The sequence below is a fragment of the Dendrobates tinctorius genome, unplaced genomic scaffold (assembly GCF_039654945.1).
Source record: "Dendrobates tinctorius isolate UK_male_01 unplaced genomic scaffold, ASM3965494v1 ptg000020l, whole genome shotgun sequence".
NCBI lineage: Eukaryota > Metazoa > Chordata > Amphibia > Anura > Dendrobatidae > Dendrobates > Dendrobates tinctorius.
In genome coordinates, this window is record NW_027361688.1 from 23,532,116 (window position 1) to 23,556,843 (window position 24,728).

The 24,728-nt window shown below is 45.0% G+C and overlaps 1 protein-coding gene across 4 annotated transcripts in view; it reads right to left on the reverse strand.

The window, feature by feature from the left end:
• Positions 1-24,728, reverse strand: part of LARP1 (La ribonucleoprotein 1, translational regulator) — a 44,761-nt gene that overhangs the window by 4,602 nt on the left and 15,431 nt on the right. For 3 of the 4 annotated variants that reach the window (XM_073567893.1, XM_073567896.1, XM_073567895.1), the window contains exons 2-18: positions 17,979-18,040; positions 15,291-15,356; positions 11,060-11,219; positions 10,713-10,841; positions 8,350-8,502; positions 8,028-8,190; positions 6,888-7,032; positions 6,469-6,643; positions 6,066-6,238; positions 5,153-5,542; positions 3,014-3,137; positions 2,573-2,778; positions 1,705-1,811; positions 1,437-1,594; positions 579-723; positions 376-485; positions 155-282 (exon numbers count right to left, since the gene is read on the reverse strand). In XM_073567893.1, coding sequence (XP_073423994.1) covers positions 155-282; positions 376-485; positions 579-723; positions 1,437-1,594; positions 1,705-1,811; positions 2,573-2,778; positions 3,014-3,137; positions 5,153-5,542; positions 6,066-6,238; positions 6,469-6,643; positions 6,888-7,032; positions 8,028-8,190; positions 8,350-8,502; positions 10,713-10,841; positions 11,060-11,219; positions 15,291-15,356; positions 17,979-18,040 — 2,594 coding nt within the window. The remainder of the gene's footprint in view (positions 1-154; positions 283-375; positions 486-578; positions 724-1,436; positions 1,595-1,704; positions 1,812-2,572; positions 2,779-3,013; positions 3,138-5,152; positions 5,543-6,065; positions 6,239-6,468; positions 6,644-6,887; positions 7,033-8,027; positions 8,191-8,349; positions 8,503-10,712; positions 10,842-11,059; positions 11,220-15,290; positions 15,357-17,978; positions 18,041-24,728) is intronic. The other variant, XM_073567894.1, reaches the window with a different exon arrangement.

The following is a 24,728-nucleotide window of genomic DNA, read 5'->3' on the forward strand; positions in this document are numbered from 1 at the left end:
GGAGTCCAGCCAAGCGCCTTTGGGAATGGAGGGGTGGCTGTGCATGAGCAGCTGTCTTTCCTGTTCACTGGTGGCGTATGTTATTGCAGCTGAGCCCCACTGATTCCTGCGGGCCGTTGTGTGGGAATATACCCTTAAAAAAATAAAATCTTACATCTACTCGGAAATCCTCAAGCCGGCGGAATTTGCTCAGGTATTCCTGCAACTTTGGATCGATATCCAGGTTTTTGGCTTTGGAATATTTCAAAAAGGCCCAAAATTTCTCAAGTCCGTACAATTGCCCTTTGAAAGAAAAAAAAAAAAAAAAAAAGAACAGATTACCCCAGCGCCAGCCAAGATTAAGCCAACAGCAGCAGAATATGTCATAATACGCACCGGTTTCATAGTCCCTCCTGGTCTCTTCCTGGAAGTCCCGGAATATGTCCACTCGGAACTTCTTCTCCAGGCCATAGCTGTAATATCGGAAAAGGCATTCCAAGCCATACCTGAACGCAAAAACAAAAGGTAATGTGGGAAAAGCCAAAAAAAAAACAAACAAAAAAAACTGCAACAACTGTGTCCAAGAAGCCGCCTCTGACCTGTAGCCTTCCTTTCCATCCTCCACAGAAAGCTGCCGGAATTCTTCATACATCTTCTTGTTGAAGTGATCCCGAAGGAAGAAAGACCAGAAACGGAAGAGCGTGTTCATCTCCTGGGACTGGCCAATGCCTAGCCGTTTCCTCTCTGGGGGAAAAAGTAAAAATAAAATAAAAAAAAAAAAATTCCAAAATGACAGAATCTCATTATTGGCATGGCTGTTATTAGTTGGCACAACACGTGACCCAGCCTGCATGAATGCCAGATCATGGGTGGCGCCGCCATCTTGCCCTCATTAGCGTAGGGACAGTGTTAATAATAAAAAAAACTAACAAAAAAAAAAAAAAACAGAGTGGTGTCCCCCATATTTTAAATAACCAGCCAAGGGGAAAGCAAGATAGCTGTGAGCTGGTCTCATTATGCTGGGAAGAGGCCAATATCCATGGACCTTCCCAGCGTAAGACCAGCTCACAGCTGTCTGCTTTCCCTTGGCTGGTTACATTTTTTTTCATTAACCTGTACACTAAAATACACATGCAAAGCACTGCTCCACTTGGGACTGGTTCAAGATTATTTTTTTTATTGTATGTTATTTTAAGTAATTTTCCTATTCACATTTGTTTGCGGGGCAATTTTCCTACACTTACCCCCATTTTGCTTCCTTTTGCCACCCCCATAGTGCTTTCAATGACCATTTTAAGCACCAAAGTTCGTGTTCCCATTGACGTATTTGTGGCTCGGGGTCAATTTCTGATACTCAAACGGAACTTTTGACTAAAGTTTGGCCGAACCTGAACTTCCACGTGTCCGCTCAACCCTAATAGAGCTAGCCATCTAAATTTTGATGGCGCCCTCCTCACCATTAAGGCAACGTCGGCGGTACTTGTGGTAAACGTGTTGTGTGAATCCGTTCTCTTTCAACAGCTCGTGAGAAGGATGCTGGAACTTTGGCAAAGACTGAGGTGTACATCCAAAGTTGCTCAAAGCTGGAGCAACCTCAGAGGGACTGGCGTTGGAGCTACGGGAGAAAAAAAAAAGTCACATGCGAGATTAATGTATACACAGACCTACTAGTCGGCTTGCTACCTCCAAACAACTGCTGGGGTCTCCCGTAAGATCGTAGCTTACCTGACAGAGGCAGTTCGTGGTCGATGTTCCCTTGAATCCATTACCCACCCGACGTGGCATTCCATGGGGGGGTTAGAGCTGTGGCGCGTTTTTCTTTTCCGTGGCGTCTAAAAAAAAACATTTCAGAAGTATTAATGGACAATCCTCTGCTCCTCATATTAGGGGGTCTGGTTTAATATGATCTTTAGAAACCCCTCATTAATCATGAAGACCCCAGTAAAACTTCCTTTGCCCCGCAATGTTGCGGGTGCGCTCCAACTACTTACGGTGAAAAATGAAAAGGCGCAAGGAGAAAAGTGAACGTGGTACCTTAAAGGGGTGATCCACGAACATTTATCATCTATACATGATAGCTGATAAATGTGTGATCTCTGGGGATCAACTGTTGGGACCCTTAATAGCTAAAAGAAACAGGGTTCCTGTGCCCCCCCCCCATAGAGTTCAGCAATTCGATCTGCCTTGTCCTGGTCTGGCCGGTCTTTACATCTGTGAGTGGTAGTGTGCATGCATGACCATTAACTTCTATGGGAGCAATGGTCATAATGGAAGTGAATGGACTGGTAGTTACGCATTCACATGGAGAACCCTAGTGGGCATCCGTGATCAAAGCTCCATTCCCTTCCATGGGTGCAGTACTACAACTGCGTGACCAACACTTCCATAGAAGATAATGGAGTGGTGGGTCATGAATGCACAGTACAACCCGATTCATGTAGGAAATGTGGGATTAGGATCAGTGGGGTCCCAACATTCCTACATTGATCTAGGGATAGGTGATGAATGGGATCACGCTGAAGGCTCAGTCTAGGAACAACACAGCAATGAATCCAAGTTATTAAATGCATTTAAAATGAAGCCATGTCCTCACCTTTGCATCGATCGTCCTGCCCTCCTTCACAACCGGGTAAAACCGAGGAGTAAGTGTGGGATCTTTTAGCCGGGGCGTCCGTGGGGTGCGTGGCGTGCGGGCATTGCGGTAATTTGGAGATTCGGGGACTGTGGTCGGTAGGGAACGGGCAATTGTGGAGGGTTCAGGTGCACCAAACAGCTTGTTAGCCAAGGCATCTGTGGGAACTGTAGGTTAATAACAAAAGCAAAAAATAAAATGTCGACTTTCCCCTTCAAACAATTTGCTCTAAATTTTTAAAATGAAAAATATCCCTCCCACCCCACCACCTGCTGGCCATTACCTGCATTGCAGGATAGATTTATAGAAGTCTGCTGCCCTCCAGTGGAGAAAATAGAGAACTGCACTGCATTATATCACCCCATACTTTTAGCATTTCTTACATTTTTAGCAATGGGTTACCTTGCTGGAATCTTGGAGGTCCAGGTGGAACTTCTTGATTTGGATCGACAGGGGGTTCTGGGGTTAACGTGTCAAACTGCTCCCGACTGATCATATTCACCTTTTTGAAGTTCTCCACCTCTTGCTGCAATGAGATGTTGGTTTACATTGGGGGCACAGAGTGGGTTGTACTACACCAAAGAGATCAGCAAATTGCACTTTTTAGGGGTCCCCTACATGTGTAAAATATGTCCATTAGCCCCCACATACCCGACAAAGGACAAAATTGTCCTTATGGCCTCTGCTGAGCCTTTATGCATTAATACAGCTTTCAGTGGGCAGTGCTAGTTCATATAAAGATTATTCTTTTCTTTTTTGGCATAGTATGCCTAGACACAGGTTTTGCAATTAACAGAAAGGTCGGCCACCACGGGGCAACCGGCCGGGAAGCTACGGGGCAACTGGCCGGGAAGCTACGGGGCAACCGGCCGGGAAGCTACGGGGCAACCGGCCGGGAAGCTACGGGGCAACCGGCCGGGAAGCTACGGGGCAACCGGCCGGGAAGCTACGGGGAAACCGGCCGGGAAGCTACGGGGAAACCGGCCGGGAAGCTACGGGGAAACCGGCCGGGAAGCTACGGGGAAACCGGCCGGGAAGCTAAGGGCAATAGCCGGGCACGATAATGTTTCAGAGGTCTTATATAACCTATAGGAACAATCACTCCTTGGCTACCAACGCATGAGCAGTGACTACTCTATAGTATAGGAAAATATATAGTAGCATTTTTCTAGCCCAAATTAAGAGTGGTCCTAGCTTATTGAACCACTAAAACAGCAGCCATTGTCCAAAAGAGACATTATATGGGAACATAAGGCAAAAGAAAAAGGAACAGAGGACTTTGAGAAGGCGCTGCTGCAACAAACTAAGAAGTACATCATCAATAAGAAGTCGGGAGATACCTAGCCGTACCTTCTCGATGTCCAAGATCAGGTGACGAGACCAACACCACTAAGAGGATTCCAACTGAAGCACGGATGTTATAAAAAGAGTTGTCCTGAAGAGGACAATGTCCCGTGTGCCAACCAACCACCTAACTGATCATGCCCAACACTCACTAGAATGCGCCCATTGACAAGTCACACGACGTCCGGACCTAGAAAGTGCTGAGAGCATGTGACCGCCGACAAGAACACTTGACACAGTGATCACAGCTCTGCTACAGCGGGCACTGGCCATCGCAAACAGCTACTGGGCCGGGGCTTTTAAAGTAAAACTTTGACCCTGGAGCAAATACCCAAAAATGAAATAGAAAATTGCTTAAATACTAATTCCAGTAGTTCGCCGACAGCTCTGAGGGGAATGATTGTCTTAAGCTGGTTTCACATTTCAAACGCATCATGTTGCATTTTGGTGCGATCACCGCACCATCAAAAGGACGCATGCGGCGGTAAAAGCATACCTGCACACGGCCTGCATACCAAATGCTAGAGATAGGGTACGCATGCCGCAGAACGTGCCCATACGCGGAACTGACGGAAGAGGCGCGGGCAGGGGGCGAAGCTTCACGGTGAGCATCCGCTGCGCCTCCAAACGCTAATGTGAAACTAGCCTAATTCTGCTACACCCAATGTAAGCAGGCCTGGTAACAAGTTGTGCGATTGCTACTTAAAGAGGTAACCCATCTCCAAGATCCTATTCCAATATATAGTAGGTGTCATAATAATAATATTAGCAAGTACCTCCAGTTAGAAATGTAGTATAGTTCTTCTGATTCGCCATCTCGCTTACCCCATGTGCAGGTCATTGCAGTGGCTTGGGTATCCATGGTTACAACCACTCATAGTTGCTAGTGGTCATAACCATGGATACCCAAGCTACTGCAATGCCCTGCACATGGGGTAAGCGACATAGTTAATTAGAAGAACTATACATTTCGAATTGGAGGCATTTGCTAATATTATTACACCTACTACCCACCTCGAACATTAATGGTATATACCAGATTCTGGGCCAGTGACTAAGCGGCTAAGACCCTTTACATGTACTTGAAATGGCGGCCTCAACTTCATTGCCGGTGGGAGATGCCTTGTTCTCGTGACACATGCGGGTGCCCTTGGAAAATTTGGCACTGGGTATTTGGATGGCACCCCCCTCACTCACCTTGATCTGTGAATACTCTGGCTCGAACTGCTCCGTCCACAGGTCCTGCTCGTAGTAGTAGAGTCCGTCGTTGATCACCTTTGCCCATTCGGAGCTCATCTTCGCCCGGGACGTGTGGTTGCCGGTGCGGTCTCCGCCGGGATGTTTGCGCAGCGACGGTGGGGTCTGAGTTACTATTAGGATTTTGTTCACGTCCCGATCGTCGATCTCGTAATCAGAGTCCTCGTCCGACCAGTCGGTGAAGGTGTTCTTCCTGCCATCCATCTGTTCCATCTCCTCGTCAAACATAAAGTCCAGCTCTTCGGGCTCGTCTTGCTCTTTGGGGGGTTTCGGGGTGGTCACTGGGGCGGGAGATGTCTGTGGTGCCGGCTGCTTCACGTCCTCTGGCTTCTAGGTCAATGTGAAAGAAGCGTTAGTGCTAGGACGGAGGGTGATGGAAAGAACAAACAGCCCTTCATCTCAACGAGCAGTCCATGAAAGCGTCAGGCCCAAAGCCTGAGGCTGCACTAGTGAGACATTCTGATCATCTGCAGCGGTCACACAGATGTTCAACCTGTAGCTGCTGCAGTAAGCAGAGAACAGTATGGACCACCGTGGGATTTGAGAAACTGTGTCCAAAAACCCCTCCATCTGGTAAAATGATTGACCCCATTAAAGTTAACGGGATTCCCACCCGTTGTCAGTCACACGGCCGATCCAGCTCCGCCATTGTCGCTATTCTGCTTCTATAACGAAGCGAGACAGCACAACTATCAGGGCGGGTGTGAACAGATCTCTAAAAGTCGCAAATCCCAACTATTTTGACATGCTGGGAGTTGTAGTACCACTGCCTAAACTTCAATGTGATCAATCTACAGTACCAGGGGAGGGTTTTTTTTTTAATTTTAATTTTTATCCCCCCTGAATTTCTAACCTTTGCTCTGGCAGGTGATGGCCGAGGCCTCTTCTTCACCTCTATCCAGCTTTCAGAGTCCAGGTCTGGTAAACTGGCAGAAAGCCCCTTTGGCATAGTCTTTAAGTTACTTACTTCCTCGGTTTTGGTAGCCATAGTGGGGCTGGAGGTGCGGGGAGAGCCAGGTGCCGATTCTGAAAATAGAAATGAGGTGATGTAGAACTGTAACTCGTAGAGGTGCTCCTCCATTTAATACAGGCCTTATTTATCGCACCAGTCTAACAAGGCCTCGTTGCCTATAGCAACCAATCACAGCGCAGCTTTCATCTTTCCAGAGCAGTTTCAGAAACTGAAGCTAAATGCTGATTGGTTTCCATGGGTAACTAGACCAAATGAGACCTAATGTGTACACGGAGGAGCTCACCTGTCTCCTTCTGGTATCCTTGGCGAGGTACAAACTCTGGGCAGTTGATGAGCTGGGAGAAGTCTGTCTGAGAAGCATCGGCCGGGGAAGGACCAGGCAGAGGCCAGGCATCGGGATGCTCTTTTCGCCTGATTTTCTCATCAATTATTTCAACGACTTTACTATCTCTTAACGCCTAAAAAAGAAAGCAAGATATGAATGATAAAACCAATGGGAAAGAAGGCGCAAGCGACCGGGTGGGGGTAAGAGGGACATCGGTAGTGGAGAGAGGGGCACCGGTGATGAGGGGAGGAAGTGAGGCACAACAGACTGATGGGGGATATGTGGTGGGAGGGTGACATTGGGCATAGAGGGGCGCCGGCGACAGAGGGGCGCCGGCGACAGAGGGGCGCCGGCGACAGGAAGAGCAATTGTCTTACCTTTACAATGAGCCCGATGTCCGTGGTGAGAGCCTGCACCCTATGAAAGCTTGCTATTAGCCCAATAGGCAAGAACCCTTCAGAATCCATCTTTCGACGCAGGAAGAAATCTCGCTGTAGATTGTCCACACTGAAGTAATATTCTCTGAAAAACAAAAGGGCAGAAAGAATATATGTAACTGCTTTTCATAAGTCTTGATGCTTATTTTTCGGTAAGGCCTGTTTCACACATCTGTATTTTACCATCAGTCAAAATCCGCCGTTTTGCAAAAAAACCGATCCGCTATTTTGCTTGGCGGATCCGTTTTTTTCCCATTGAGTTGCATTACCGGTGGATCTTGACGGATGGCCATCCGTTGGATCCGTTTTTTAGCGGATCCGCCAAAATTTTGGCATCTACCGACATGCCCGGACGGACAATGCAATTGTTTTTTCGGTCGGCCGGATCCGCATTTTACATTGCGCATGCCCGGAGGACTTGCCTCGGCCGCAAATTTAACCCTAAACTCTGTTCGGGCGGTGGAAAAATATTCTCTCTCCTCCCCAGACAGCGGTTCCTTTAAATGTCTTCCTTCGCCAGATCCGTCAAAAAAAACGGTCCGGTGGCACGCGTTGATGTCCGTACACAGGCGGATCCGTTTTCCGCCATTTTGGCGCATTACAACTGACAGAAAAAACTGATGTGTGAAACAGGCCTAAGCAGAGCTGTAGGAGGGCTTCTTTTCAACGCGAAGTGTTGCAGTTCTGACACTCTATAGCTGGCATCACGATTCTTCAGGTCAATACTATCAGCGCTGCAGCAAACTTGTATAGTTTTTTTTCATTATTTTAGTGGCTTAAATAAATTCTGAGACTGACTGCAGCATATAAACGAGCTCCGATTGTTACTGTCTGAGTCAGATGATGGCTGGTACCCTGCCTTGTATGGGACTGCTGCAGATCATCACACAGCATCAGAGCGGTCACTGCTCCATTTTGTTGACAGACACGGTCAGTCTATGGAGTAGGGTTAACACAACCACCCTCTCACCACCAAATGCATCAAAGTTATAAAGATACTTCGTACCATGCCAAAAAATACGTTTAAAGAGACAGATATGGTCTCAACCAAGAAGAAATCTGTCCAAAGAAAACGCTTACATCTGTCGCTTGATGTAATCCTTCAGCAGCTCTTGATCGACACTGTAGAGCTCTGAACTGCTCATGTTGTCATAGTAGTAGGTGATATTACTGGAATATTTCGGACCACGGGCCTCATCGGTACCTTCGAATTTCCTGTACCCATACTGGTAGTCAAAATGAGCTGTGGCGGGGGAGGAATAAAAAAAAGTGGGTCTATGAAACAGGACAAAAGACGCAAGACAGCAGTCAACAGGATACCTATAAGTCCCATGGACTTGTACATGTTTGTAGTGTTAGCACAGGCTTTTGGTGGCAAGTCAAACATGAAGGTAGGACTTACACCGCGTCCCGCCACGTCCACCACGTCCTCTCCCTCTTCCCCGTCCTCGGCCCCTTCCTCTGAAGCCACCTCGGACTGTACCTTCACTTTTCACACTGGAAGAGTCTTCGTAATCAGGCCAGTCCCTCTCCTGCTTGTTATCAGGATACCAGGCTATAAGGAAAAAAAATAAAAACATTGATAAGGCTACAATCTTATTGAAGTAATATTGATTTTCAGAAGAACTCCTGAAAAATTTGCAGGTATATCCGACATACACGAGTCACAACTTTAAGATGTATTCCACTTCCAAGGAGGGAAAAATTCTTCAGAGAGGAAACTCAAGAGAAATCTCAAACAGAAGGCCGATTTACGCAGGCGGATTTGACCAGAACGTCTATTGATCGGTAGAGATAATGCGAATCGATTCACGAGACACTGTTCAGCAGCTATAGGAAAGGAGCACTTGAGAACCGCCTCTTACAGTCATGGTCGAACGTCTAGGCGTCCTTGAAATCGCTCCAGAAAATTAAGTATTTCTCCCAGAAAATTATTGCAATTAGATGGGCGTGTAATCTTGAGGTGGTTGATATTGTTCAACAATGTTGGTTCTCAAGTCCTCAGACAGTTCTCTTCTCCTCTTTCTGTTCTCCCAGCATAGTGTGGCACACAGAATGCAAAGATTGAGTCAACTTCTCCCCTTTTCATCTGGTTTCAGGTGAGATTTTCATATTGTCCACACCTGTTACTTGCCACTGGCGAGCTTGAACGAGCATCACATACTTGAAAAAGTTGTTTGCCCACAATTTTGGAAAGGTGCCAACAATTTTCTCTGGCCCATTTTTGGGGGTGTTGTGTATGTCCAGGTTGACTTTTCTTATCATTTTTTTTGTGTTGTTTCAATACACGCAAAGGAAATAAACGTGTACAACAAACCATGTTTAATTGCAATAATTCTCTGAAATTATTCCAGAAAATTAAATATTTCTTCCAAAAAGGTACCATAACTTTTGGCCATGACTATACTTACCGCAAACTGTGGCTTTTCTCATAATTAGCAGGCCTCACGTGACGTCACATGTGCATCGTGCCGCAACAATGTCATGTCAGGCTGGCTAATCAGAGGGGGGGGCCACCGTTGCAGTGTCAGGTTAGATGAAGATTGCAGGGCTGTTATTCCGAGGTCACAAATTACAGACCCGACAGGTGGACCGGCTGAATTGGTTCACACCATCTCTACTGATCGGCGATGCAGCTCGTCAATAGGCGCTCAATTATTTAATCTAAACGGACCAAAAATCGGCAGTACGTGCAGATAAACGATCAGTCGTTCCCATATTGTCGGCAGCACAATCCCAGTTTAGAAGGGATGAGCTGTCAATGGTTTTATGTTTAAATGGTGCAATGAGAGAAAATGAACGCTGCTGGTTTGGCCGTTCGGCAAAAAAACCCCCCCTCTAATTCAGAAACTTGTCCCTTGTATTCATGCAACGTATTTGCTACTGAAGCTCAGCCTCATTCACTTAAAAGTGGACGTGCCGCAATAAAAGAAGCCGCCCACAGAGTAGCGCTGTCCATGAAAAATAAAAACCCTCAGATCCTATAGACAGGTTTGGACGTGTCGAGACTCCTTGGGCGACACAGAATAGTCACACTACCTTTGCTATGGCTCCAATTAACCTTTTAGATAGAAATGCAATCAGTTATCTGCCTGCAGTATCCATTTACGCTTCCTTTTTGTGTCTTATTTCACTTTAAAAAAAAAAAAAAAAAAAAAAGTTTGGAAGCCCTGCAGTATCCATGTACGCTTTCTTTTTGTGTCTTATTTCACTTTAAAAAAAAAAAAAAAAAAGTTTGGAAGCCCTATATCCTGCTGAAGGTTGGGTTATCAAGAATTTAACTTGGCACTCGTGCCATTTTTAGAAGGATACGATTCAGTGCCCATTTACTGTGATAAAAAAAATAAGAAAAAGTAGCTACAGTTATGACTGTGCCCGCATCTTCCACCAAATGTGAAAAACTGATGCCAGACGATAAATCCATTTAGTTTACTAAACAGCATATCGCAGATATATTCCTCATTAAACCAAATGAGTAGTTGATAATTTTGGATAATTTTAGGACACCCCACTTTAACAGAGGACATGTGGGAAAGAAAAAGCCACATCCTTTAACTGTACATACATCTCTTAAAGAGAAAAGGAGAAAAAATTAGAAAAAAAAAAACAAAAAACCCAATATTTGCTGAAGCAATTAAACTCTAAATGGGGAATGTGACAGTGGCTTATCCTGTCTGAAGTCACCACCCATAAAGCCGTAACCTGTTACTGTGTCAATAATGCCAGGTACACACTACTGACAGAAGAACGGGGCAGCAATGGTACCTTTTGGTTCGCTCCTGTTTAGGGCAGGACGCGGCTGCTCATTTTGACGATTGTTCCTCGAAGCAGTTTTCTCTCGCGGTCCCTCGGGTTTCATTTCGATCTGCAGGGGGACCCACTTGTGCTTATTTCCTGGTAAAGAATAAATTACACGTCACAATCGCACAAAGGTGAGATCAGCTAATTTTATTGGAATTGATGTCTTAAACGGGACGGTCTCCTTTTCCCTGCAGGGTCACAACTCCAAGATGGGGACTCCCCCTCTTTACAACATCCAGTTTACAGAAAGGGTTGAGGGACCATTTCTGATGGAGGGGGGTCAAAAATACATTGAGACAATACAAGGGCACCTTTCTTTTTGTGAGATGATCTTTGGCCGTCGTCATCTCCATTCTTCTCCTCACTGGACTCATCGGATTTCACTCTTTGGTTCTCCTTCCCGTCTGCACTCTCTTCTTTCATCTCCTTCTTCCCAAATGACTTCCGGGCCGGCTGTAGTTTCGGAGGAGGCTATAATATAAGCAGGAGGAAAAAAAAAATCAATATGAACTCTTACATATCGTAGTACAAAATTGTGTAGGCAACCTTCATAATTTGGAGTTTTAGGTGGTACAACCCAATTTTAATTACTGGGCAAGCTGTTCTTTAATGGTTCTTGGGAAAAGGTCCAAAAGAGCCGGTCATGAAACCACTCCATGCGATCTCTATATTGTAAGAGACCGCGACAAGGTATTCCATGATCCGTCCTAGTGATGGATCCCCACCACACCGCCAGGTAATACTTTGGGGCTCCTCTCATGGATCCTGCATATATTGCAAACAATGCAGGTAGTAAATCAAAGCAAAAAGTTTTTCCTACAAACTCTTGAAGCAAAACACGAAAACTGTGCTTTACTCACTCTCATCAGGTCCAAAACAGAGTCTCCACCGCTGCTCCTCATCTCTGCTTGCAGCGTTGACCTCCCGTCTACAGTGCTGCAGCCAAACAGTGAGTTCGGTAACTGGAAGCTCACAGATTAAGCAGCAGGAGAGACTGTGTGCTGGACCCGGGAAGGGTGAGCAAAGCTTTTTTTTTTTTAAAGGAAAATTTTCTAAAAGTGGACACCAGCTTTATCTGCAGAGATGGATAACACTTGCTTATTTAACCATTTACCAGTAAATGGTTATCAGACTTTGCATCAGGTGACGCCAACATCTGACCAGTCAGCCGTATCATATACGGCACAGTCACAAGTGCTGATTGTCTCCGGCCGTGAAAACTCATGATGCAGGAAAATCAGCAAAGAGAAGGTCCCAAATTAGCCTCGTCTGTCATCCATCATTACACGGCTTACATATAAAAAAAAAAAAGGACCACGAGGGACTAAAAATCCAGGCCTTAGATTGAATGTCGGTCGCGAGAAACCAGAGTATGGACCAAGGTCTCCTGACCTGAACCCACAGCCTCATATATAAGGTTGTAGGGTTTAGGTCAGGAAATCCGCGGGCGGTTTAGACTCTTGACCATGAAAGTTGGACAAGCGAAAGTGTCCTCAAGCCAAGTGGCACTTTGCGTTTGCACTTCTAGTCGGGCATATATGTTCATGCCGAGAATGGGCAAGTGTTTAAGAAGTCGCTCGCCTATTACACAAGACAGGAAATCTCGTCTCCTGATCAATCACAAAGTAGGTAACGGACAATAATTCGTTTTAAGAACGCGGAACTCCGAACCTTCACTCCCACAGAGGAACACAACTCAGAAGAGCTTCACTACCACAGAAGAACAGAAATCAGAAGAACTTCCCTCCTACAGAAGAACGCCAGATGCTGGCAGACAGATCTCTAGTGATCGAAGCCCTAACTTACCACCTACGGGTGATCAAAGCCCTAACTGCCCACTACGGGCAATCAGAACCCTAACTAGCCACTACAGGTGATCAAAGCCCTAACTACCCACCACGGGTGAGCAAAGCCCTAACTACCCACTACAGGCAGAGGACGAATAAAACATTAGCCACTGAGCATACCGACACAGATTAACTCCTTCCGAAAAGTACAAGAATCTGCACTGCAGCCTTGACCAGTAATTCACCAGCCCGGGAGGTGAGAAGAGGCATAATCTGCAGATTAACCATGGGATAAAAAAAAGGCAGTGTCATCAAAGCTTTAGGTGATGACCGCTTAAGTAAGAGATGACAATAGATTAAGTAACGCATTGCAGTGCGTAGTTGTAGAAGGGCCGAAATTGCTGGCATTGTTACCGCTCGAAGATGCAACATTTCTATTCTAAACCCAATCGAATAGTCCAGCACCCACCCCACCAAAAAAATTACACATTTTCTCTTCCCGAACAAGTGACCGCAGGATCTCCCTTACCTGTGTCCTCAAAGAGCTAATGAAACCCGAAACCTCCACATGCTTCCAAGCCAAGTTACTCTACCCTGGATCCTAAAAATATATCTGGGATTGAAGCCTTCACCCAGAGAGCGGTGCATGCTGCACTGGAGGCCTCCAGTCCCAGAATAGAGACGACCAGCGGCGGACCTGATGGGAGGACTTGGAAGAAGGGCAGCCCCCTACATGGAAATCCTGCTCGGGGGGACCGGTGTGTGCTATTCCTGGTGTCGTACAGCCACGTCCAAGCGCCTCGCTTGACATGTAACTGCAGGACAGTGTTGGGGGGCAAGAGCTGCCATTCATGCCAATCAACATACATTCCACATCAACGTGTGTGTGTGTGTGTGTGTGTGTGGGGGGGGGGTGATGGATGACGAATTACGCTCTGCCGCCACACGATACTGCTTTAGAAAAATCCTCCAACAACTTAACGGACCTCCGGTGCAAGATGATTTGACGTGCGGCTCAGTGCACGGTGAAACTTGAAATTAAAAGGGTTCTGGGCGTTCTGCATCTCATCTTCGCTCACCATAGAAGTCGACGCATTTGCAGTCATTTAACGTCACATCTTGGTCACCATGTCCCTATCCTGACATTGTATTATGTCAATATATAATTTCCTTAAAAGGGAATCTGTCAGCAGGTTTTTTCCCCCATGTAATATGATAGCAGCATGATGTAGGGGCTGAGCCCCCGATTCCAGCGATATGTCACTTACTGGGCTGCTTGGTGTAGTTTTCATAAAATCCCTGCTTTCGCTGCTGTAGCAGTGCTAAGAATGCTGAGCTCTGTATAACCCAGCCCACATCACTGATTGGCAGCTTTCTGTGCGTATTGTCAGCAAGCTGCCAATCAGTGATGGGGGCGTGGTTACACAGATTAGCTGGGACTGCTGTGCACATGACACCTAGTCCTCTAGGGATAATCTCCTGCTCATAAAAACAATGATTGCATTGAAACTACAGGAAACTGCTGAGCAGTTGACATATCCCTGGAATCATGGTCTGTGCACCTACATTATGCTACGTTCAGATTAAATAGCAAAAACCTGGTGACAGATTCCCTTTAATAGGATGTGTTCTACTCACCACTTGGATTGAAGTGGTCTCCACTGGATAAAGAAGTAATGACTTCCCATTATTCGGTCACCTGCCGCAGGGAGCTACAGGTCTCTGCAGTTGCCCAAAAGCAAGGTCATCTCTCCCTATCAGAACCCACCGGGAAGGCCTACACTTAAGGGCCCATTACACACAGCGATCTCGCTGGCGAGATCGCTGATTTTGTGACATCAGCGATCTCTCAAGTGAGATCACTGTGTGACATCCAGCAGCGATCGGCCCCCCTCCGCGGGGTATCGCTGATCGTGCTGGATCATCCTGGCCCGTTTTTTTCATCGCTGGTCTCCCGCTGGCCAGCGCGCATCGCTGCGTGTGGCAGCGAGAGCCAGCGATGAGCGATGCTGCACACTGGTTACCAACGTAGACATCGGGTTTCTAAGGGCCGTGGGGCCCTTAGAAACCCGATGTTTACCCTAGATACCAGCGTGCACTGCAGGCAGGGCGGGAGGTGGAGGCAGAGCGGCGCACAGACCGGCGTAGCTCTGCTATCTGCTACTCCAGTCTGTCCTTAGAAACCCGATGTTTACGTTGGTAACCAGCGTGCTCGCTGGTCCTGATCGTTGGAGGGGCTGTCTATGTGACAGCTCACCAGCGATCAGCTAACAATGTCCCAGTGATCCCATCCACGTCGGATTGTTGGTGGGATCGCTGGGACATCGTTATGTGTAACGGTACCCTTACTATTAGATTTTTTTTTTCAAAACCAGACAACCCTTTTAATGCAATATAATAATCTTTATTTTTATATAGCGCTAACATATTCCGCAGCGCTTTACAGTTTGCACACATTATCATCACTGTCCCCGATGGGGCTCACAATCTAATATCCCTATCAGTAGGTCTTTGGCGTGTGGGAGGAAACCCACGCAAACACGGGGAGAACATACAAACTCCTTGCAGATGTTGTCCTTGGTGGGATTCGAACCCAGGACTCCACTGAGCCACCGTGCTGCCCATATAATGCAAACAAAGTGGCACCGGGAAAAAAACAAAATTGGTACCAAACCAGCTTGTACGCTCCTCTGAAACCTGGCCCCAACCACCAAGCAACAATATATGTCATGAAGAGGCACATATGGCTTCTTACCGGTGTGCTCTTATGGGCAATCTCTCCAGGAGTCGGCCAATTGGTGGCATCACCAAAGTCGCCGACCTGCAAAAAAGTGGGAAAAAAAATAAGTAATTTAAAGGTTTTTGCATATAGACTAGCACACATAGATGGATTCTAAAATTAGACTGGGCCTACAGTATTTCATGGTCCATATACAAATTTCACTGCAGGTCCGACCTGAACTAACAGCGTCATATGTCGGAGACCAAGTTCCGGTGTACTGCTTGAGTATACAAACTGGGAAAACCGACCAACTGAACCTGGAGTCTGTCAGCATAGAATGACTGTTCAAACCAAGCACTTGGTGCACCCTTGGTGTGGCCAAACACTTCCCAGCTATTTGTTAGCCATTCTCTGCGGTCTTCTTTATTGGCAAATCTGGCATAACTAAAGTCTAAAGGCAGATATGGATTTAAAAAAAAAACAAAAACAAGGTGCAATGGATTGTTGTGCACCTAGCACCTGTTTGAACAGTCATTTTGTGCTGACAGACACAAACTCGTAAGATTAAGGTTAGACGGTGACTTTGATCGGATGGTGTAATGACTGAACGTTACCCGTTACTATATGTGCCGTGACGCGAAGTTCATGAAAAATTCTTAGTCATGCAAGCTGCAGGCGAACAACTTTTTTTCGCAGGCAAATTGCACACTTTAATGCAGCGGGTAGTGACGGACACGCGGTACTTATAACTAAAGTCGCCGCGTTGCCCCAGCCTTAAAGTTACAGCCCCCCACAAGAAAAACAAGTGGAGCGGACAGAACTCGCCACAGCAGCACTGAGGAGGTCAAAGTGCAGAAGTTATGAGGCAGCAGGTGGACAACTAAGTGCGGGAGTAGCACAGTGTCGCACCATTTTTAGATGTTTGCGCACCATGACAGCATAGTGACCTTTTATTACAAGGGACAGGAAACACTGCTGACAACAGGCAGGCACGACTTCTCTACTGGCCAAACACCGCAGGCCCAGAATGTTTAAAACAAGGGAAAAATGGCACTCACTGTCCTTAAATGTCCTTTATTGGTCAAAACATGCATATGAACATGGAGTGGAAAAGTGCCAGACGACAGCCGTTTCACGTACACACTGCGCTTCAACCTGTGTACCCATAAAAGTGCAGTGTGTGCGTGAAACGGCCGTCACTTTTCCACTCCATGTTCATCTGCATGTTTTAACCAATAAAGAACATTTAAGGACGGTGAGTGCCATTTTGCCACTTTTTCCCCTTGTTCAGGATCCAGGACTTCTATTCTGCTTTTTTCTGTGGCAAGGCACATATATGTCCTGACCCAGGTGTCGTACTACAAGTATCAGGAATGCTGCAGCAGTGCTCGTCAGTTTCCCTTTTGCACATCAGAGTATATAAAAATTATTTCCAGGTTAAAAAAAAAAATTTGCCATAGATAAAAGGAAAAACTACTCAAAAAGTTGGGAATAGCCAGAAGAGGTTTGGTTCAGGCAGTCAGACCTCAGTAGAGTCAGTGTTGGTTCACACGTAGCGGAACTCACCGCGAGAATTCCATTCCGCGGGAAAATCGCATTTTAAATTCCCGCAATTTTCCCGCGGAAAAACTAGCATTTTGCAAGCGTAATTAGCTTGCAGAATTGCTAGCGTTTTCCAAGCGATCTGGAGCATCGCTTCGAGAACTGATTGACAGGTTGGTCACACTCGTCAAACATAGTGTTTGATGAGTGTGACCAGCTTTTTACTATTGAGGCCGCCTATAGTAAAAGATAGAATGTAAAAAATAATAATAAAAAAAAAATATTGCTATTCTCACCTTCCGATGTCCCGCGCTGCCTTCCCGCCTCTCTCCACGCTCCCGATCTCAGTAATCCTTTGCGACAATTACCGCGATGACGTCGCGCGAATGACCGCGAGACTTCGCGAACCCGCGAGAACGGACGTCATCGCTCACAAAGGCTTACTGGGACCGGGAGCGTGGAGAGAGGCGGTAAGGCTGTGCGGGACGTCAGGTGAGAATAACAATATTTTTTATTTTAAATTCTATTTTTTACAGGGATATGGTACCCAAAGCCCTGAGGACAGTCTCCTCTTCTCCGGACCGTGGGTACCATCCGCAAATGTTCTGCTTACTTGTCGCATGGTGTGCACAGCCACATGCGGAAAGTAAGCAGAACAATGCATTCCTATGGGTGCGGGATCGCCGCGATTCCGCGAGATTAATGAGCATGCTGCATTTTTTACCGCAAAGCGATTCCGCCGCGGTAAGAACCGCAGCATTAGCACAGCATTGCGGAATCCCATAGAAATGCATGGGATGTTATTTTTCGCAGCAAAATCACGTGGTTAAAACTGCCGCGGAAACGCGAAAAAAACGCCACGTGTGAACTCAGCCTTATTCTCGATTTGACACATGATTCAACCCCTATAAAAAGGGCACACACAGTATGTAATAGTGGAGTCATCCTGTTTGGAGGTCGGAGTTGAGATTTGCAACAAACACAACCATTTTGTGCCAAAATGATCAGGAGTTAGACATTTTAACTGCCCGAAAGCTTCTGTCGGGGGGGGAAAGTTCACCAACTTTCTTTGCCTTTCTTCTTCCTTGATTGACAGCTCTGGTAAAAGCAGTATGAGGTTTGTCTGTGCAGAATCTGATGGGACTCACAATCAGTGACCAAAAAAAAAAGCCCCATTACCTTGCTGCCTCGCCTCGGCCGATTGGCACCCGCTCTCACCACCCTGGCAGGCACCGGAGGATCTGCAAAAGGAATGACAAGTGATTAGGACAAGCGCTGACTACGATGATCAGTAATGACTGGGCAGAAACACAATTGTCATTTCTGCAAGTATAAAAAAAAAAAAAAAAAATCAAGCAATTACAATGTATTTTCTCCCTTTAAAATCGGGAACAGCATTGCTAAATAGCTTTATACCACATCTGTCAATGCAAATCATTCTCCTGGAGTCCCTGATGTCACTTTAAATGGGTAGCTCAGGGGAAAAAAAAAAAAAAAGAAAAACCACCACATGTATGCTTTCTTCTAGAAATAGCGCCACTCCTGCCAAAAGGGTGTGTCTGGCATTACATGCCAGCTAAACTAAATTTAATTAAGTCTGGGTTGAGCCGATACAAACAACCTATGTACAGTTTTTTGGAAGAAAGCAGACATCTTGTTTTCCCTATGCCTGGAAATTTTTTTTGTTTTTGTTATTTTTTTAACCAAATGTCAATTGATTAGGCTAGGTTAACATTACGTTTTAGCAGCCCGTTCAATGCACAGCGTTGATGGGCTGCTAACGGTATAGCATAACGCGATCACGTTATGCTATACCCGCTAGCGCAGATGAATCATCTGCGCTAGCGGTGATGGAGCCTCAGACGCTGCAGGCCGCGTCCGAGGCTCCGTCAGCGAATGACGGCACATCGCGAACGCGTGCCGCTTTACGGCATGCGTCGCGATGCGCCCGATAATGGGGCTCAATGGCGGCTTCAAAGCAACCGTGCTAACCACTGAGCCACCAATGTGATTCATAGATCATGGGACTCCATGATTACCTCCTCTTGTCATATGCAGGGAAAAATAAAAAAAAAATAAAAAAAACACCAAAAACATACATTTGAGGTCAATGGGGGAAAAAAAAAAAAAAAAGCCACAAGCTGCTCGGGAAAAAAAAAAAATTCTAGAAAGAAAACGGAAAACCTACCAAAAAAAACCCCACCTAATATCAGAAATGAGCTATTTTCTCAAATTTCTATAGCGGATCAATGGCACTTATCAATATATCGTTCACCCACCTCCCTCCCCGCGGTATTTTTTTTTAGGAAAGTTCAGCTTCAAATAAGTGACATGCCCGATACCTACGCGGTTTCAAAAATCACCACCAGGAGTGGGGGGAATCGGTCATAAATATGGGTCGACGACCAGACGTATTTGACATTCAGGATTTTCGGAAAGTTGCGTGATAACTTTGGGTAATAGCGTAAGTGAGAGATATATACATACTATATATTGTTACTGCTGGCCATATTTTCCTCAAGTTCTTGGTCTAGATATGGACAAGTAGGCTAGACCCATACATCTCGCCCTCTCTTGAGTTTACAGCCCTGTCAAGTATCATGAGTACAGGCGTTCAGTGAGTGATAAGGCGTCCTTCAGAAAACATATGGAACAAGCCCTTAGAGTGACGTGGCCCGCAGACACAGCGACAGTGCCCAGGGCGTGACTGGAGCACACATGGCTGCTGTGGCACCATGCTGCCGCGAGAGCTACAGGATTAACCCCATACACAAACAATCCGTGCGCGCACACACAGAACACAAGCGGTTAAGGATCAAGTGTTCCCTCTCCTAAGACGAAGTAAAGATTGTCCATTTACATAAGGAAGAAATCCAGCCGGGGAGGGGGTCGAGCAAAGCAGGATCAGCGCCCATGTGATCTCCTACACGCTCGCTTCTACTATGCCCCGCAGCTAAAACATGGAGGTGGAGAGCGCCTTCGACGGATCGCACACCGTGAACGCTGATCACACTGTCGCTTGTCTCTAGGCCTATATAATACGTTTACTTAATCCATTTTATATACAACATTGAATTTTCACTTTTTTTTTTAAGCATTTTTCTAAAAACAAGCGGTAAAAAAAACAAAAACACACTGAAGCCACTCAATTTTCATTAAGGGTCTTGTTCACACTTTTTCCAGCATTCAAAAAGAGGAATCGCCTTTTTTTTTTTAAGCTCTTTTTTCCTCATGAAATGCATTGTATTAGCTTTTTTTTATTATTACTTATGTATTATTTTTTTGAACTTTTCTTTTTAACTCCATTAGGCAATGAAAGAACTGCTAGTGCGTGCCACAAAACTATTTTTTAGCCTTACAAGTGACTTGGATTGTAAGTACGGAGCATCAGTAATTCTGGTGTAAAAAAAAAAAAAAACACCAGAAGAATGGCCGTCGCTTCTCTCGGCGGTTTTGAAATCCTGAAGAAATTAAAAACCTTCTGAAAAGTCTTTTACCCATTTAAAATAATTGGATCAATCTTTGGAATGTTTACTCAGTGCTTCTTTTTTTTTTTAACCTGGCGGGGGGAAAAAAAAAAAAAAAAAAAAAAAAAAAAAAAAGTAGACTGCAAGGCTACGAAGACGCCACAAAAACGCCTAGGCGTCTTTTTGAGGAGTTTTTGTCTCATAAAACCTTAAGCGTTGTGTTTTATTCATTGCTTAAGGATTAGAGAAATATAGGGGAGAAAAAAAAACAAAAAACATGTCGAAAACGATTACAAAAACGCCAGGAAAGTGTTTCTTAAGGGGAAAAAAAGTGTTGAGGGAAAAAAAAAAAAAATACAAAAACATGGATGGAGCATTTCCTGAGGTGGTTTCTGCTTCAAAAATTCACTTTTGATTGCCTCAGGTCATCCCCTATCCATACAAGTTATCAGGGATTTTGAGGACAGTCTCGTCAGGCCCCTGGAGGTGTCAAATTGGTCAAAATTCTCTTCAGCTTTTACATCAAAACGTATCTGGAAAAGCTGAGGGACAGCCAAAATGGCCGCCAAAACAAACTACAACTCATCATGTCCTGTCATGACACAGACTTTATATTTTTCCTTGAGATGGATTATCTCCTTCACTCATTTTCTCCTACAGGGATAGGAATGACCACTTTAATGGTTTCAAAAATGGCTGCCAGAACCTCTCCAAAATGGCAACCGGTGAACCATAAATAATCAAGAGATCTCTAGTCCCTCTCACAAGCAGCGAGGAAGTTGTAATAACGCCATGTTGTGTACTACCCGCGGCGCAGAGACTTATCATGACTCTGTAATTAAGAGATAAAATATTAACAAGCCGTAATGTGTCCTTTCATTGGAGTTTACACCTGACCGGCCAGCAACAGCCATGAGTCACCGATACATCAAGGGAGACGTGGCTCACACACATTGGAAACCGCACAGACCGAAACGCGTTTCAAGGGGAATGCTATTTTAAGACGGAAAAGCGACAGCGGCCATGAGAACAGACACCTGCGTCAATATAAGATCCCCTCGATCTTATGAACAGAATAAAAAGAGGGGAAAAAAAAAAAAATGGATTAGGTGCAAGTTTTTTTTATTAAGTGAGCGCGTTCTTGCCGAGACTTCGGCCAAGGTCTAAGCTATATTTAAGAAGAGATTAATGGAATTTCATGGTAAAGATATCGCCCTGCCCCCAACACTCGCTTCTCCTGAGAAAGCAGGTTACACACACACAGCAACTGAAACCTTGGAGAGATACGACATCCCAGCGCCACAAGGCAGCCGGCCTCTCCGAGGACAGGGGCGCACGCTACGTACATCTGAAAAATAGCAAGCGCCCGGTATTGTCAGAAGCCAACATTAGACGGATCTCCACTTCACCACATAAATATCTGGCGACCACTTATCTCCTGTTCGAAAAAGGAAGGCTACGTTCAAGCCAGGTTTTTGTTTTTTTTTCCCCAAGGAAACATTTTTGGTGCGGATCGGCTCTCAAATACTTTGCTGGTCACGTGAGAACTTGACCATTTTTTTCTTCCTTACCCCCCTGAGTAGGTTTTGAAGTGATGGGTGGGAGAGGAAAAACCGAATTTCAGGGAAAGAAAAACTCCTGAAGGCCATGTTTACAGGTTGTTTTTTTTTAGACAAATTTTAAGCTGCGTTTAAAAGGGAAGGCATGAAAATTGCCTTAAAGAGAAGAGTTTCCTGAAAAAGTTTTTTGGAAGCGCTCAAAAACGATACGTTTTTCAATTTGAAACCGCTTCAGGAAATTTTTCTTTTTTTGGAGCTTTTTTTTTTTTTTTTAATTTCCTGACTTTTTCCTGAAGTGTTTGCTGCCTTCGGATCTGACAAAGCCTAGTTTGGAGCAGATTCCTAATCCAAAGAATTGACATGCTCCCTCTCCGTTACCCCAGCAGGCATTTTCAAAACCTCCTTGGTATGTGCTACACATTGCATTTGTGCCTACAAGGTGGGGGGGAAAAAAAAACGAGATTTACAGTAGCAAACTGAATGTGATTTGTGAAAACTCATGCAATTGCTGCCCATTTCTTAATTGCAGAGGTGAAGCAGCTTCAAATTCGGAGCATGTCGATTCTTTCAGCGTTTTTCACCTATTTTAATAAATCAGGAAAATTTTTTTTTAAAAAATTCACGTATTTTATGCAGAGTTTCTTCCTATGACCATATCAGTTTTTGTAGCAAATTTTTCTGTTGCAAATACTGAACTTGGGCACATACCCCTCTAAGGTTGACCATACACCGTAGACTTGTGCGTGCCAAACCCGCCGATATCGAAGCGTTTGGTCAACTGTTTAATCTGTATAGATGCGCCGGTTGAATGATGACGACAAGTCAGATTCTGGATTGCCAACTGCATCGTTCTCCCGGAGATGCATGTCTTGGCAGCTTGCAAAATCAGTGATTTTTGGCCAAGTGGTGTGTAGCCATAAAGGCGTCGGCCACTTTCTCTTGTTTGCGAGGAAAGGCTGAATTAACGAGAGAAGGTGGCCAACCCTTTAAGGTTAGATTCCGCAAGTGTCCAACTAGTTCCTCCAAACGTTCAATGCTTTTATGAGAACACTAATCTCTGCATGCGGTGACTAAAGTTATTTTAGGACAATGGCGAAGATGACCACCAAAGGTCCAAAACCAACAAGTTTTTCCTAGACCATGAATGGTGCATAACTTCTCACTCCTTGAAAAAAAAAAAAAATACAGATCAATGATTTCTATTTTAGTGCAAAAAATTTATGTAATTTGATTATTCAAAAGACAAACCATATATGTCCAAGAAAAAAAATCCTGATATCAACCGCTTTTTAACATTGAAGTCTATGGAAAACGGATCAGGTAACTAGCCATCAGTTTTATTTCATTTGAAGCCTATCCAGTGAGGAAAAAAAAAAAAAACAGATCCTTTTCGAGAACTCAACCTCTGACAAATCAGACCCCAGAGACCACACGATTAGCAATGCCTACAAAAGGTGTCATACCAAGGACCAATCCCCAAGGACCTCAAGTGTCAAGACTATCAAATAAAATTATGATAAGTGTCTCCCGGACGTTTACTATAAAATATATACATAAAAATATATATATGCAAATTGCCTCTTCAGAAAGAAAGAGGACTTTTACTCTACAGCGCCACCTATTGGTAGTAGCGATCCTACAAATCACAATCAACCCTTTAACGAGTCTTGTAATATGACTTAGGATAAAAGCCAAATCAGAATCTCAATTTGCAGACACGGTGTTTCGAGCTATTGGCTCTCGTCAGTGCAAAGTATGAGATCTGAGTTGGCAAGGTGAGAGGCTCTGGACTAAGGTCTAAGAGGTAAGATTTCTCCTTGCGGAGAGTGACATGCCAGCTCTGGCTTGTCAAGGTAAGGAGGCTTATTCGCCGTGCAATGCTCCTCTGGGAAAATAATATGCAAATTGCCTCTTCAGAAAGAAAGAGGACTTTTACTCTACAGCGCCACCTATTGGTAGGTGGTAGTAGCAAATTGAGATTCTGATTTGGCTTTTATCCTAAGTCATATTACAAGACTCGTTAAAGGGTTGATTGTGACTTGTAGGATCGCTACTACCAATAGGTGGCGCTGTAGAGTAAAAGTCCTTTCTTTCTTTCTGAAGAGGCAATTTGCATATTATTTTCCCAGAGGAGCATTGCACGGCGAATAAGCCTCCTTACCTTGACAAGCCAGAGCTGGCATGTCACTCTCCGCAAGGAGAAACCTTACCTCTGAGACCTAAAAATAAATATATATATATATATATATATATATATATATATATATATATATATTTTCTTTCCTACGAACTGCAAAGCTGAGTATTTGCTTAACCCAAATATAAAGGATATGAAACGCACATAAAGCAATACTATTCACTTGTGCTGGAGGCTCCACATGATGACCTCTGGGAGCAAATACCTATAGTATGGGAGGTGCAGCGTGCCAAGCCAATCGTGCCGCCGAGACAGCTCATACTCTGATCTGATAAGTTTGGTCGTAGCTCGCGAGATTGCAATAGAACAGTATCAACATAAGCAAGCATGTCAATAGTATGCACGCGGTGCAAGCCATCCCAACCATTCCATAGCAAGGGTCAATGGCCAGTCACAAGCTTTAGGAGCCTTAACGCAACAATGTAGGGCTTAATGTGTATAGTCTGCTACATTACATCTAAAAGTCTGCTGTGAGCCAGTCAATTTGGGACTTCTGGACTGGTCAATGTGGCCACTGTATAAACAAGATGACTACTCATGCTGCAAGTATTCCGTGAAAACCCTACTGGTGACTATGCTGGGTTGCCCTACGCCATTATACAGCGCATGAGAATGAAAAGATTAATTGAATCGACTGGTGGCATGACACGACCGCCAATCGGTAAACTTCCAAATCGTCGTTTGCCTTCCCAAAGCAAACGATGAG